At 41.2% G+C, this 16,207-nt stretch overlaps 1 protein-coding gene across 1 annotated transcript in view; it reads left to right on the top strand.

Annotated features, from left to right (window-relative positions):
* The window catches only part of LOC124595438, a 96,573-nt gene extending 80,661 nt beyond the window's left edge, over nt 1-15,912 (top strand). The window contains exons 2-3 of the mRNA XM_047134182.1: nt 13,183-13,310; nt 15,784-15,912. Of these exons, the coding sequence (XP_046990138.1) occupies nt 13,183-13,310; nt 15,784-15,894 (239 nt within the window). The 3' untranslated portion in view covers nt 15,895-15,912. The remainder of the gene's footprint in view (nt 1-13,182; nt 13,311-15,783) is intronic.
* The last annotated feature ends 295 nt before the right edge of the window (nt 15,913-16,207 follow it).

Raw genomic sequence — 16,207 nt, 5'->3', positions numbered from 1 at the left:
TCATTCGTCCCTTACAGTATGCGTTCTTTTGACTTTTAATTCTCTCCTGTGGCATATTTGAAATGGTTGCAGTTTCATATCCTGATTCCGAATGGTATGCTTATCACTTGTACAGCAAGCTACACTCCACACTAACATTTTGAAGAACTCTCTCCACAACTTCAAACGAACACTTCACACCACTAGAGTCCTTTTATGGAAAAAAAGGTTTCTTCAGGTATGCCAGTCTATTGCGATGCTCTATCTGATCAAAGGTATCTGGACACCTCAGTGTAATGAGGAACTGACCATTAGATACCACGAGAGGCGGACTGGATAAAAGGAAGCGGCCGTTATTGTGTTGTCAGTGGAGAAACAGTTCAACTGGAACTGGACGTAGCCTGTCTAAAGTCATCCGTCATGGAATGGCTTGATGCTCTCCTACACCTAATCCTATCTTCTGCTATTCTGTTCATCCATAACTAATTACTAAATTCACTATCATTTTAATCTGCATATACAGGCTTCTTGTGTTCCCTTCCCCTCATGTGCTCCTACCAGTGCCACGTTCACTATTTCTGGGTGCCGTAGCAGACGGCCCTCTAGCCTTTACCTTTTTCTGGTTAAGATCTTCCAAGGACTTTTTGCCGTGCCTAATCTTTTTGATACCTTTTCGTTTCGTAATTTATACGTCTACTTAATTTTTAACACTCTGCTACAGTAACGTATCTCAAATTCTCTCAGTTTCTGATTCTCCAGATATTCGATGGTCGACGTTTCACTTATGTACAGTGATCCGCTTCAGACGTCATCCCTCAGGACCTCCAGTAGAGCTTTTCGTGTTGATCAAAGCTTTCGTCGCCTGTGTCCGTCTACTTCTAATATCTTCCCTGCTGCGACCATCCTCCGTGATCGTTCTTCCTACACAGGAGCATTCTTTCACTTCTTCCACTGCTGCGTAGCTCTCAGTTTTGATGCTAAACAACTCTTTATTCCCATTACAATTCTGCATCAGCTTCGTCTTCGCTTTCGTTATCTTAAATCTTTTCTGTTCTAATTATGACGTCAAAGCTTTTCAACAGGTATTCTAAGTCTCCATTGAATGATATTATGGGAGCGAGTCCTGACTTGAATCTCGAGAAACTATTCCGAAGCTGGAAATCTGCGAGGGATAGTTACAGACTGCTAACTGGAAATGTTTTCTCTTCTCACTCAGTCTGGCGCTAACAGCTTGCCTCGTTGAATACACAGGATCCCGTTAGATCACTCTAGTTAAGAAACATCATGCGTCGCCGGTACTTGGAGAAGTAACTTCCTGGAGCGCGCTGTTGTTAGCTTTCCCTTTGTCTTTCCGGCAGAGGAGCGCTTGTGGCATAAAGTTCCTAACAGCCAGTCTTTGCGCTAATGTCCTTGATTAAATTCCAAACCACTCTGCGGTGTTTCATGGAGTGAGGGCATGTAACACTGTTGGTAGCGATCTGTCTGGCAGATGGGACGTTAAGTTCGGCGTCTCCCTTGGAGCTATTCGAGAGGAATATCGTATGTGTCACTGTAGTGTTGGCAGAAGAGCCAACACTGTGTTGCTAGAGGAGGCTGAAATGCACACGTTTAATTACACGCTGAATGGGGTGAGGTCTGGAACAGTTAAGGGAATTAATAGTAGCCAATAAAGTACGTAGTTGATATAATACTTAACTTTAATCCACAATTGTAGAACATCTCTCGTTACGGTACGTGCTTCATAATATTAATTATCAAATGCTATGGCGCCGTGCTAGGTCGTAGCAAATGACGTAGCTGAAGGCTATGCTAACTATCGTCTCGGCAAATGAGAGCGTATCGGTCAGTGTAGCTTCGCTAGCAAAGTCGGCTGTACAACTGGGGCGAGTGCCAGGACGTCTCTCTAGACCTACCGTGTGGTGGCGCTCGGTCTGCTATCACTGACAGTGGCGACACGCGGGTCCGCCGTATACTAACGGACCGCGGCCGATTTAAAGGCTACCACCTAGCAAGTGTGGTGTCTGGCGGTGACACCACAGTCACCCTCTCCCTTCTCTCATCATACAACGCAAACACCACACACACACACACATGTCATCTACAAGTTTCAGGTATATTTATCACACATCTCTCACACTTCGCGAAGAAAGGTGCCAGTGTGCTCGAACGAAAGAAAAAGCATTTCCTATTAGGCAGATAAACCTGTTCCTCTTGGTTTCAGACACAACCATGGCACACGACTTTACTTCTTATTCAGTTTGATGCATTCTCTTAGCGAAGCGTAACTGCTGTGGTCAATTGTAGGTGACTGTGATGCGTGGTTTTTTTTTTTTTTTTTTTTTTTTTTTAACGATGACAGCAGTAAGTGGATATTTACCAAAGAAAAGTCGCTAGACAGCTGTATATTTACAGACGTTATTTTATTCTGACAATCAGTTTCGGCATTGTTATTAATGCCATCTTCAGGTCCCTATGCACTCCATTTATTCAGAATCAGATAGAGGGATACATGCATAACTGGAGCAGTCAGTACCTGGATGTAGTGAATCTCTTGTGGAGCTAAATGATTAAGATGCCGAAACTGGTTGTCTAGATAAAAGACCTCCTGGAAACAAAGGGCTGTTTGGCGACTTTCCTTTAATAAATATCCGACCAGCCGATGGATCAACAGAGAAAATGAACATGGCGAAACAAGGAGCTGGCAACACAGCCTATTCCTTTAAAATACACCTGCTGAGTTTAACGGCTTCTTCTGACGCTGGCGTAAGGTCTGGCAATCAGGGAGTTTCGCCGTCGTCTGCACCCTCACGCCTGCCACATATTTGTGACGATAATTTCTTTCACCGCCGTGAATCCAACCGGCTGTCTCGGCTGATGATGTAGCCTCATGGAAAGCACGCCACACTGTCGCTTAGTCGTGATTTTTGATTAATGTAAGCAATAATTATAGAAATCTTACACCAGCGTATTAAAGTTCATCATTGTGCAATTCAAAATATATTTCAATCTACGATATCTCTAATTACTGGTTCTCTCATTATGTGACCACTACTCGTCCATTTGTAAGACTTCAACACAATGTACTCGTTTTCGATATTCATAATTCGGTGTTCCAAATAACTGTGCAGGACAATTAAATGCCAAAGGCAGTTCACACTCTGAAGTAACAAAAGATATTTACAGTTTAACAAAAAGCTTTCCAGAGCATTCTGAGTGTCGCACAAAATACGGGACATTATCATCCCATTTGGTACGGTGCAGTTTTTTTTTTTTTTTTTTCAAGAGGGTTTTTGGTCTCAGCGGAAGATATTCTATCTTTTTGTCTCCATTCAGTTAAAGCATAAACATTGTTATCAATCGAGCTGAGAAGATGTCTGTATACTGAGCCACATCTCTGATACAGATCTTTATCTTTTGCGAGTCTCGCCTTATACTGTCAAACTGCCCATACGTTTTTAGAGAGTTTCTTAACGCAGAAGAAACGTTCAGCCGTGCAGCCACTTCTGACAAAAAGGAGAGAGCCAAAGGCAATTCATTCCAAACCTTCAGTAAATTTCAGCAAAAAAGTTAACGTTTTTCCCAGTATTTTATGTGTTTTCACCGTTGATTACGACCTTCAACTATTAAAAGTGTATATGAAACAAAAAAAGCCTTCCTCAAAGATTTGAAATTATTTATTCGCGAAAAACTTTGTAAATGGCAAAGAAATCATTGTCTTTCTTGAATTGATTAAAATAATATTATATCATTTATCTTTCAATGTTTTTTCTTCGTCGGATCGTGCCATAAATTATACTATGAGGCCCGCCACGAATTCCTCTTCTGCGCCGAACATTTCACCCAAGACTACCACCTGCAACCTAAGTCCTCATTAATGGCTGGATGTATTTCAACCTTTGTCTTCCTCTACAGTTTTTAGCCTCTACAGCTCCCTCTATTAGCATGGAAGTTATTCCCTAGCTGTCCCACCATCCTGTCCATTCTTCTTGTCAATATTTACAAATGGCCACAAAAGTCATCAAAAATTTCAAAACAAAACCTTATGTTGTCACTAATGTGTTACACGAAATGCTTGAACTGTAGTTACCTTGGACGGAAACATAACCTTCGTCTATGACTGAATCATCATCTGATAAACCTTCATCAGTCGTTTCTGAGCGACTCTGAATACCTTGCCGGCCGAAGTGGCCGTGCGGTTAAAGGCGCTGCAGTCTGGAACCGCAGGACCGCTACGGTCGCAGGTTCGAATCCTGCCTCGGGCATGGATGTTTGTGATGTCCTTAGGTTTAACTAGTTCTAAGTTCTAGGGGACTAATGACCTCGGAAGTTGAGTCCCATAGTGCTCAGAGCCATTTGAACCATCTGAATACCTTGAAAGGTAGAACTGCTCATTCCTGATCGAGATTTCGTCAGTAATTGAGAGCCTAAATCGCGATTCTTTGGAGCGTCCGCCATATTGTTGCTTGTACAATGTACAGTCCTGACACTGCCTGTCGATTGTGGTTTAATAAATGTAGTTATACCACATGCCTGCAGATGGCAGACATTAACAGTAGCCACCTGGATCTTTGTGCCACTGACAAGTATCCCTCGTTTCGTGGTCCAAAGTGCACTTAAGTCAGTTTTGCAAAAAATGTCACTTATACCATTATGGTTTTCACCCACTCATTTGACTTCTGAATTTCTCGCTAAAAAAACGCTCACAGTCACCGCGTATCCGTGCTATGACGTCGCGGGTGAGTTAGTTGTCATCTACATCTATAGCTACATCTACATCTATATTCCGCAAGTCACTTTAGCGTGTGTTGCAGAGGATACTTTGTGTACCATTGTCATTTCGCCATTTCTCTTTTTCCAGTCGCGTCTGCTGGTAAGACTCAGTGTGGACTCGTCTTTCTAAATTTTTCTTGCGGGTCTTTTCGCGAGATATACGAGTACACAGGAGGCAGCAATATACTGGCTGACTCTTCTAGGAATACACGCTCTCGGAATTTTACCAGTAGACCATACCGTGACGTAGAACCCCTCTTTTGCAGCTTCTGCCGCTGGCGTTGACAGAGCATCTCCGTGATACTTCCGCGCTTACTAAGGAAACATGCTGCTCTTCTTTGATCTTCTCTATTTCTTCTACCAGTTCTACCTGTTACTGATGCCATACCGACGAGCAATATTCAAGTACTGATCGAAGGAGTGTTTTGGCTGATGTTATTGGTTTTAAGACTTTCTTTTTTTCCTGCAACACTTTATTAATGAATAAAGTTATTTTAAAATTGTTTTCCCCAGCTTCGAGAGCTCAAGGACCTGTGGCAAGAAGTAAAAAACTTTATGGCTCGCATTCAATTACAAGATGGTCTACACCACTCTGTTTAACCACAAACATATTTTAATTTGCCGAAGTGCGGCCCTGCTGTTTGATGACTATCGCTTGGCTTCTGCTGAAACAGGTCAAGAAGCTAAGTCTGTGCCGTACAGCTAATTAGTGTTAACAACAAGTCGCAGAAGCTGCCACCGACTCCTTTGTTTCCATTATCTCGCTCCTCCGCGCCCTGTTTGGGCCCCGTATCTTCGTCTTTCGCCTGGAATACACGATCTAATTTTCAGAGCAGATCAGCTCACGGGGAGGCGCGTAAGACGTATTACACTAATCTACTCTCTGAACTCTAATGAAGTGAAGTGAGGAAAATCTCATTCCCACCTGTGTATTCTCTCGTTTCACGGCAGTCGAAATGTACTTGTTCAGGAGACACTCCGAAATGTAGTGAAGGCTCAACACGTGTCCATTGATTCTGTCATCCACACTCTTGCCAACGCGATTTCATTATGCAGACTGTCTCGGAAAGTACTTCACAGCGTTTGTGTGGTTATAGCGTACAGACTTCGTCCACTTATCACCAAGCTAGTGACGCAAACATGATGATTTTTTTAAGGGGAGAGCAAAGTGTGTTGAATGGTTTAATCAGATCATACCTGACAGAGATGTAAAGGAACTTCCGAATGTGGTATGGGGAAAGCAAACGACCGTCGCAGTTGTCACAACGCAAGTACCTTGGCTGTTTCGTCGCCGTGAAAGAACTCGCCAAAGAATAATTTTCCACAGTATTCTATCTACGAGGTGTGTGAGAAAAGTAATGAGACTGATTTTTTATTTGCCAAAGTTCTTATTTTTTTTAAACAACAATATTGTCCCCTTCAAAGTAGTTCCCTTTGGCAGCTATACACTGGTTGTTGTTCGTCTTGGTAGCAGCGCTGAAAGGCTTCAACTGCTAGGGCCTTTAATATGTCGGTCACATCCTTTCGAAAGTTCTCCAGAGCCACAAAATGACGTCAGTTTAAGACTTTTCCAATTTCGTGAAAAGAAGAAAGTCACAAGCACTCAGATGGGTGAATAAGGAGGCTGTGGAACAACAGGGATGCCTTTTGAGGTAAAAAATTCTATGACGAAATTGACCATGTGACATGGGGCATTGTCATGCTGCATCATCCGCTTTTTGGCCGGCCGCGGTGGCCGAGCGGTTCTAGGCGCTTCAGTCCAGAACAGCGCTACTGCTACGGTCGCAGGTTCGACACCTACCTCAAGCATGGATGTGTGTGATGTCCTTAGGTTAGTTAGGTTTCTGTAGTTCTAAGTTCTAGGGGACTGATGACGTCAGATGTTAAGTCCCATAGTGCTCAGAGCCATTTGAACCATTTGAACCATCATCCGCTTTTCTGCAGTGTCCACTCGCACTCAGTTCACTCTTTCCCTCAGATTTTCAAGGACATCTTTGTAAAACACTTGGTTAACAGTCTATCCTGGAGGATCAAATTCTTTATGCAGGACACCTCTAATGTCAAAACCCAAATCAACATTGTTTTGATCTTTGATTTGCCCATTGAAGCTTTTCTCAGTCAACGAGAGGCCTCAATGTGCCTCTTCTCACTTTGCCGCTTTGTCTCAGGATCATACTCAAACATCCAGGAGTCATCACATGTGATAACACGACTGGACTATTCGTGGTCTCCCCGTCGGAGGTTCGAGTCCTCCCTCTGGCATTGGCGTTTGTGTTGTCCTTAGCGTAAGATAGATTAAGTTAGATTAAGTAGTGTGTAAGCTTAGGGACCGATGACCTCAGCAGTTTGGTCCCATAGGAACTTACCACAAATTTCCAAATTTCCGATGACCTCAACAATTTGGTTCCATAACATCATACCACAAATTTCCATTCGTGGTCATTGGCAATCCTCTAAAGAATATCAATGCATGCGTTTCTTCGATTTTCCTTCTGCTCAGTTATGAGGTTCTTCAGCATCATGTTGGCACAAACCTTTTACAGGTGCAAAACTGTGGTCAAAATCTGATGTTCGGTGAAAGGTTTAACGGGTCACCCACCATCCTTACAGTTAAACCTCTGCCTCGAAACAGCATCCCCATGTTCAACGTTTTCATCAATTTTTGCAGTTGAAGTTGAGAAACTTCATCTTCAGTGTGCTCTCGGCCTTCCAAAAATTATTTGTGCCAGTAAAAAACTTGTGCTCTCGATAAGGAATGTTCGCCATAGGTCTGTTTCAACTTATCGAAGGTCCCACGCGTGGATGGCCGCAGTTTAATACAAAACTTGATGGCATGACGTTTCCCTAAATTCCGCTGTTACTTTTTCGTAACACACAACAAAAACGTAACTTCACTGATAGCGTTCTCAAAAATCACGTGATGGCTGTACAGAGCGGAAATTCGAAATGAGCATCCAGAAGGGATGAACACACCTGTTTACACAAGTAGAACAACACAGCATTGCCATATCGCTCGCAGTGTTGTCAGTCTCATTACTTTTCTCACACATCTCGTATATGGGCCCACAGCACCTGCAAATTTATTCGGGAAAGTCATTTTCTGCATAGGCTGTTTTAACTTTTGAGATAACACTTTATTCACCAATAGTGAAAAATCATGAAATAAAGTGTTGTTTCAAAACTAAAAACAACCTATGTAGGACAATGACTTCCCTGCAGGTACGATTTTCCACGCAGACTACATTTAGTATCTTTCAACAACAGTGTTTGGGTGTCTTACTTGGTGAAGTATGTAATACAAATGATGCTTGTTTCCTCTTTCTTTCTTTTTTTGAGTCAGGCTTTGTGTTAGTTGTTGTCATGGGTTCTTACTGTTGTGTCTTGTTTACAACAAAATAATTATCAAAGAGAGTACCAGGGTGAAGTTAGCCTGCTTTCCACTTGAATGGGGCCTGCATGTACTAGTAGTGCGCCATTTCATCAGTCTGGTGCAACGAAATGTTTATTGGAGCCTTGGGAAAGGAACATATGAAAATCTGCATCTGTTTACTGTAATTACTTTTATGACTGTTTATGGCAATGGGCTTGCTTTATTCTATCATTTTCTCACTTTTGCTTGATTTAAATTTGTTTGACTACTTTGTCCTATGCTTACCGTTAATTACATGATGTAGACTTTCCCAGCTAATACTGCAGACGAAATCTTCTCAGGCTACCATCCGGGTGGCTTCGTCGGAATTCGGCGACGTTTCGATCGGTGACAATCACACTATCTCCTGGCGAAGTGTCGAGATCAAACAAGCGTCTCTCACGTACTACAACCGGCGGTCGCCTCTCTCCATCCCTTCCCATGGCGCGAGTTGGCATCCCGTGTGGGGCAGGGACCGCCGTTCGACTCTCGGTGCCTTGCCCAGAGGCCCTATTCTGTATCGTTTATATCGGCCAGTGCGGTAGGTTAGCCTCAGTAGTTACGTTATTTTCCATTCTTTATCCGAAGTTGCCGTTCTGTAAGCTTCTGAGACCTGCTACCGATCGGTCCACCCACATGGGTAGTTAGGTTTTGGTATGGCCACTCGTTCGGTTCGGTGTGGTTTGTTTACAGCTGGAATTCGTTATTTTAGAATTACTGAGTGGTTTAGTTTCGGATTTAGTGATTACGTTTTACTGAAGAATCTCCAAGACATATCCAAGTGGAAAGTGAGTTCATAGTACACTGTTTTCCTTTGTTGGAAGTATGGTTTATATTGTTGCTACTGTGAATGATTACAGCATCGAACAAAACATTTTCGGTCAATATTCTCAAAAAATATCTGTTATTTTTATGTAATTAAGAGTTTAAAAATCATTAAATTTCAAGACGTCGGCTCTGCTTACGCATATTACATGAGTGTTAGCTGAAACTACTAGTGACTTCGCGTACTTTTTTTCCCGCGAATGGTTTAGTTATTATCTATTGAAACACGTTTACAATTTTTAACTAACAATGGAAAGGAATTTTGTGAGGCCTGATAGTGGAAATCTTCCAAAATTTCATGCATTTACATGCGCATCTTTCGGTAACGAAGTCAGGTTGCGTCGCTGCAACTAGAATTACAAGGACTAAAGCACTCACCACGTACGAATTGTCGTGGCTAATTGCTGCCGGCACGGTAGCTCAGCGTGTTCGGTCAGAGGGCCGATTGTCCTCTGTAATAAAAAAAAACTGAGTGAAGGAATCAACGGTCAACATGAACAGATGTCATGCGACGTCCGACCAGACCAAACAAAACGAACAATGTCAAACAAAATTATATATATATATATATATATATATATATATATATATATATATATAAAGAGGGTTAACTGCTCTCTGTAATAAAAAAAACTGAGTGGACGTATTTGTACAATGTGCTATACACATTCTTAACTCACGTTCCGAAACGTCAAATCTAAAACAAGATACCGATGTGAATGAGAATGAAATGACATAATATAGCATTTATGACAATTTCCAGAACACAGTCATATACCTATCGTTATTATACATGCATGGAAACACGTGGCCAGCGAAATTTGACCAGTACTACGTACTCAACACACACCTTTCGATACTGCGAAGAATAGCATGCCTGCGTCACCTGATAGCCGCTTCGTATTTGTGGCGCTGTGTGCACTGCAGTGTGGATGCACAGATCTATGGCCACTTGCTTTTAACTGGTTGGCGCTTGGAGAACTGACAACAGCACCTCGGTTCACTAGAACCGTGCGGCATCACTTCCGAAATGCTTACAGAATAACATGGGGGGTCTCCGAAAACAAGGCCGTTCAGTGCGCTCACCTACGATCCGATCGGCAGAGTGGCCGAAAGATACAGAATAGGGCTTTTGCAGACTCGCAAAGCATCAGCTGCTGGCTGCGGTCACGGCGAATAGCTACTAGTGTAGGCTTCCACGCCAAAGTTAGCTGATAGCCCTGGTCCATGTTGAGTTGGTTGGCGTGGAGCCTAATCCCAATTGATTCTTTAGTAATGCCCTCCCAAAAGCCACCAGCTCGGCACAACAATTTCTTTTCTCAAATTCGAACTTATATCCTTCGTTGAGGCAGTGTTCTGCCACTGATAACTTACCTTTGCTCTCCAGAAATATGCATCTAATGTGTTCCACGTAATGTTGCGAGATGCAGCGCTGTGTCTGCCTGGTGTACTGGCGGCCACATCACAAGACACGCCACATACGAGGTGACCCTTGTAAGAGTCGAGAGGTGCATTTTCTCCGGAGTCTCAGCGTATATTTGCAATTTCGTTTTTTCAATTCGTTTTGTAGCTGGAGTCAGCCCTAACAACTACTGTTCATCGATCATCACGTCTTGCACATGATGCCAAGCGTCGACGCAAAGTATCAATTTGTTTACCTGTTACAAACAAAGCGGATTGTTACATGGCCATTCGATAGAGCGGTCGCAAATTAGTGTAGTGTGATATTCGTTGTATTATTATGTTTCAAAAAAATGGTTCAAATGGCTCTGAGCACTATGCGACTTAACTTCTGAGGTCATCAGTCGCCTAGAACTTAGAACTAATTAAACCTAACTAACCTAAGGACATCACACACATCCATGCCCAAGGCAGGATTCGAACCTGCGATCGTAGCGGTCACGCGGTTCCAGACTGAAGCACCTTTAACCGCACGGCCACACCGTCCGGCCATTATGTTTCAACAGGGACAGTAAAACATGAAGAATACACCAGTGCTCCAACAGTGACTCGCATGCCACCCTGGCATTTGTTAAATGCTACCGCCATGCAGCAGCACTGCTCGGTCACTACTGGAGTACTGGCAATTCTTTGTGTTTTACTGTCCCTGTTAATACATATTGACACAACGAATATCGCATTAGACTAATATGCAGCTGCTCTATCAAACTGGCACGTAAAATCCGCTTCAAAAATCATTTTGTTTTAACAAGAAATGAACCGACACTTTCTCTTGTCGCTGGGCATTGCGTGAGTGAAAGACGTGGTGAGCCGTATTTATTTGGGTTACAAACTGCGAAAACGAAATTGTAAATATCTACCGAAACAAAGAAGAGAAAGCTGCTAACTACTTTTAGGAGGAACACCAGGTATACCACAGTCTAACACAACAGTCGCGACACTCACTGCTGGAAAAGTTGTTACCGTTTGACAGATGGAGCGACACTAGCGCTCCAAACGGCGAGTAAGATTAACGTCAGACGTGTCGTAAGCATAATGTTTGTTTTGCATCCATTTCCTACGTAATTTACGAAATATTTGAGTTATTTTCTTGCTTCCAAGGATTTGTGTAGTATCAGAAGGCATATATGTTTCTAAAAATGATTCTAAAATAAGCGCAAGTATGGACAAAAACCGTGAATCGAGTGGCAAGCTACAACACATTCGTGAAGAAACACTTGTGGCATTGGACAGAACTGCAGTTTACCACGTTGATATAAAAAGAATGTAAATACACAGATTCACACGTAAGAAGCACAGACATGTACCTCTACATGCAAAAGCGATCGGCAGCTCATTTATCGTTCTGTAGGTCTACTGTGTTTGTCATTGTTGTCGCCTGCCGCCACAAGTACGACCTTCATCTTTATTTTATTCTAAGTGGGACAAGCAACTGCCAAATAGTGGAAGAAATATTTTGAAAACATTATAATGAGCTGATTACATTACATTTCACGCAAAACCAAATATCTGAATAATTTTCAAACAATCTGTCAATGAACAGTGTGAAAACTTATGGGACTTAACTGCTAAGGTCATCAGTCCCCAAGCTTACACACTACTTAACCTAAATTATCCTAAGGACAAACACACACACCCATGCCTGAGGGAGGACTCGAACCTCCGCCGGGACCAGCTGCACATTCTATGACTGCAGCGCCTGGACCGCTCGGCTAATCACGCGCGGCATCAATGAACAAGATGCTAAAATAATAATGTCATCACACGAAGGAAGCAAGGAAAATTGAGTGACTAACAATAGAAGTGAATGAAATACATACCAAACGCTTTTGTAAGACACGAATAACTCCACTTAATCTAACCACTTCATCGTCAAAGCATGTCTGTGTTGACGATTCACACGAATTTGGCACTGATACATGGAGAGTTGAACTGGCTGCTTCTGTGTCACAGGACTGTTTTACAGCTTTAGATGGATTGTCGAATCTTTGTGGCAGTTTCCTCTTCATCATCAGTTGAGGTGACTTATTTGGGATGTCAAACAGTGTGGGTACGACATTCTACACGAGTTTATTATTGTCTGCGTTCATGAACTGGTTTTATTCGAAATGTAGCGAACAAAACCTAATATTATTATACAGGTAAATAGGGTCTTTTTTCATAAGGTCTTTTCGCCTGCTACTAACTAACCATGTTCTGCTCCTAAAACGAAACATTAATCATTAATACATGTAGTTTGCAAGTGAATCCTGACGATACAGTTTAGTAACATGATGGTATGAACCTCTCAGGATCCTTAGGAAACGTAAAAAAGACAGCTGTGGTGTCTTCTTCCTGTTGTTGCTGCAATTTATTGCGGTACAAACGATCCAGCTTGTAAAAACAATTGTAGAAATCAAAATAAACAACCACTATTCGCTTTCACGATCGCGCCGAACTCACAGTTTAAGTTACTGGCCGCTTCGGGCGCTGCTGTTAAAATCCGCTTTAAAATTCATTTAGGTTTTATTTCACTTTACTTATTTTGTTGTTACTTGTTCTGCTCCAATCATCACACTGAATAACGTCAGAAACTAACTTGTGTCTGCATAGCTACAGGGCATGAATTTTCTGTGGATAATCATTCAGTGTTCCTATTGGTCCTAATGATGAAAGTTCACATGTAGGTATACTGTGTACATGCCACTAACATCAACTGAAAGCTTAACTTAAGTGTGTTGATGACTTTTTTTTTTCAGCTTCTCAACTTACTTTCATTGCTGTGCTGCTGTTGGTATCAGCAGTTGTATGTGACTCAAAACCAGCTATGAGAACACCCTTGGATGCCATCGACACATGCCTCTTCACCTGTGACTACTGTTACAAGGTTTGTGATGAAATAGTGCTATTGGTTTTTGTTTTACAGAAAAGACCAGTTGTCCCCACATGGCTCTACCAGTGACTAGTAGTCAGCACACATGTGGATCCAGGCCTACTTCCATGTTGGGGCAGAAGTCATTTCTGAAGAAAGCACTTTCGTACTTTGCCTTAATTCTGATATTCACTAATTTCAACTATTGTTAGTTAACGAGATGTGCATAAAATGATTTCTTGTCCACATCTGTGTTTTATTTAAGAGTTTGACTGTATTAGGTTTAAAGAGGTGATTTAACACATTAAGTGCATAACACATGTTTGCATTAATCATCAGTATCAATGTAAACCATGCAAAAATGAAGGTTTGAAGTTCTTGTAACTCTATTACTTGGTTGCCTTTTGTTTGAAAATATGAAGTTGACACCATTGATTTGATTTAATAAGCACAGAGAGACAAGAACAACAGTGATCTTAGTCCACTGTTGCCCATGCCAAAACTGAATTTATTGGGTGGTTTCACTCTCTGTGATCCCGGTAAACCTAACTGGTACATACCTTTAAAGAGTAGTAGGAAACTGTTAGTGGTTCTTTATTAGACTCTGTTTCATTGACTTGATGACCCAAATATTCTGTCTCTTTTGCCTGTCATTGGAAGATTAGAGGTGGTGTAATTTCATCTTCTTCACCACACAGTCTACGCTAAGGGGCTTCTTCTACTATACCCATTGTGTGCAGGTGTTACCTAAAGTTCCCATGACCAGTCATAACTGCTGCAATGAGTTTAACCAGTCTCCTGATCAAGTCCAGGACTAAAGAATTTATCTTAAAACGTGGTTTTAGCATCATTAGCACAGAGATATTCTGAGCACCATCCCTTTAATCCAATCCACTGTTCCCATCTCTTCACACACAGAGATAAGAGCACCTTTGCCCAGATAGGCCCTCCTACATTTAGGATCTGGACTTGCATCCTCCACAGTCTTTTCTTGGAGCTATTTACTCTGAGAAGAAGGAGTATCAGCCCACGCTCTTCAATATGAGACAGTCTCTTTTTGGAGGTCATAGATTCAAGACCTTTTGGTTCCCTCCATTTATGTTTAAAAAGCCATTCTTTATTTTGTAGTTTTTTTCTTTGAGGAACTTCCTCCTATAATCCTCAGTCAAGGATTTGATCTTGACTTGGTCCAACATCTCAGCGAGAATTTCCACTTCTTGCACTGGCCTATAAAGTGATTCAATAAGGGGAACAGCTTCCAATAGTTCCAGCTGCAAGACTTGGGTGTTTGAGGTCTCATAGGTATTGTTTTTGTTTTGTTCTATGCCCTCCATTTTGGTTCCAAGAGAATTGGGATTTTTTTCAGGCAACAATATGATCCCATGCAGTGCAAGCCTAATTACTCAGGGAGACTGTTCAGTATCCCTGAAGCTCCATTAATGACATCAAAATCCCTCAACAAGGATTGCATCGCACCTTGTGTTGTGTATGTGGGAAACAGTTGGAGTACTATGGGAGTAGATATGGAAAAGATGAGGGCTTTGTCGAGGACACAATCTGGTTCATCCATTAAGGTCTGTCTAGCATGGGAGGCCCTGCTAGAAGCTGCACTACAGCTGGCCTAGCCCTTAGCTTCATGCAAACATGTAAGCCTCTCCACACCTGCATTGTCAGTACTTTGACAAGGCTGTGTCCCACGGAGGGGTTGACGCCACAATCTGTTATATTAAAGCTTAAAAAGAAATTTGAAAAATTGTATCTTCTTAGCTAATTTTTCTACAAAGAAGAAAGTGATTTAGAGTAAAGTATTGTAAATCCCATTAATCGTGTGACAAATAACCCAACTCTTTTTCATGTAGTTATTAAGCTGTCAGCAGAATGCAAATAATAGCTGCTTAGTGTAACTGAGGGAACAGCAGCTCTCTTTTCTTTTAGCCTATTTAAGTAGCATATAGTAATTTAATGATAGTAAAAAATAGAATGCAAGAGCTGCTTTTCTTTCTGTTCATGTGTACTTCGTTGCATTCTACATAACTGAAGGTTTTTCTTCATTCTGAGATTTACAGAACATCATAACTGAAATTATAATTGTTTGCGGACAGTACAGTAACCATAATTTTTTGTAGCTGGAACTACTGTGTCACAAGAATGAAACCAATTTATATGTTAGGATTATCCTTCACAGCACTTTATTTTTAATTTACTTTGATTTGGTGACTTAACACATTTCATCTTCTATCTTATTTTTCAGTTTATCTAAAAAAATTTAAAAGACGAATGCTGTAGCTAAATTTCATGTCATTATCTTCATTTTAAGGAGTGTTTATCAGAAGCAATGAAGTTTCCATTATTTACTTGCCTAAGTAAAAAAAAGAAAATTACATGTCATGCACAATACATTTGACTATTACACATTTAACTATAAATATGACATGAGCTGTTCAAAAATAAACTTAATCTTATTATTCATATTATTTTTATATTACAGGGGAGGGTCCTGTTGGAGTGCGCAAATGAGTGCCTGGATCGTGAAGGAACAATGCATGAGAAATGGCTAATGACATGTCCATATTTTGGACAACAAGTTTACTTTGAATGAAAATAACTTTATAACAGACGATGTTAAGCATGTTTACAGTCTTCATTTTGTTAATTTGTTAAGTAAATATAATGACCACATCAAAGCTTGAATTCACAACTGTGTATCAACTAAATACAGCATTTCTATAAATACGCATTGTTTACTTTTATGTCACCTTCAACTTAGGTAACTACATAAATATAAGCATTGTATGAGCCATCATTTAAAATTCTTACTACAAATGTTATGTTTGGGAATCCAAGATGTGATGACATGATGGGTACAATAATATGAAAAAGATAACATACTGATACAGAAATATACACTGTAA

Source organism: Schistocerca americana, chromosome 1, assembly GCF_021461395.2.
Source record: "Schistocerca americana isolate TAMUIC-IGC-003095 chromosome 1, iqSchAmer2.1, whole genome shotgun sequence".
Taxonomy (NCBI): Eukaryota; Metazoa; Arthropoda; class Insecta; order Orthoptera; family Acrididae; genus Schistocerca; species Schistocerca americana.
This window is presented reverse-complemented; position numbering and strand designations above follow the sequence as displayed.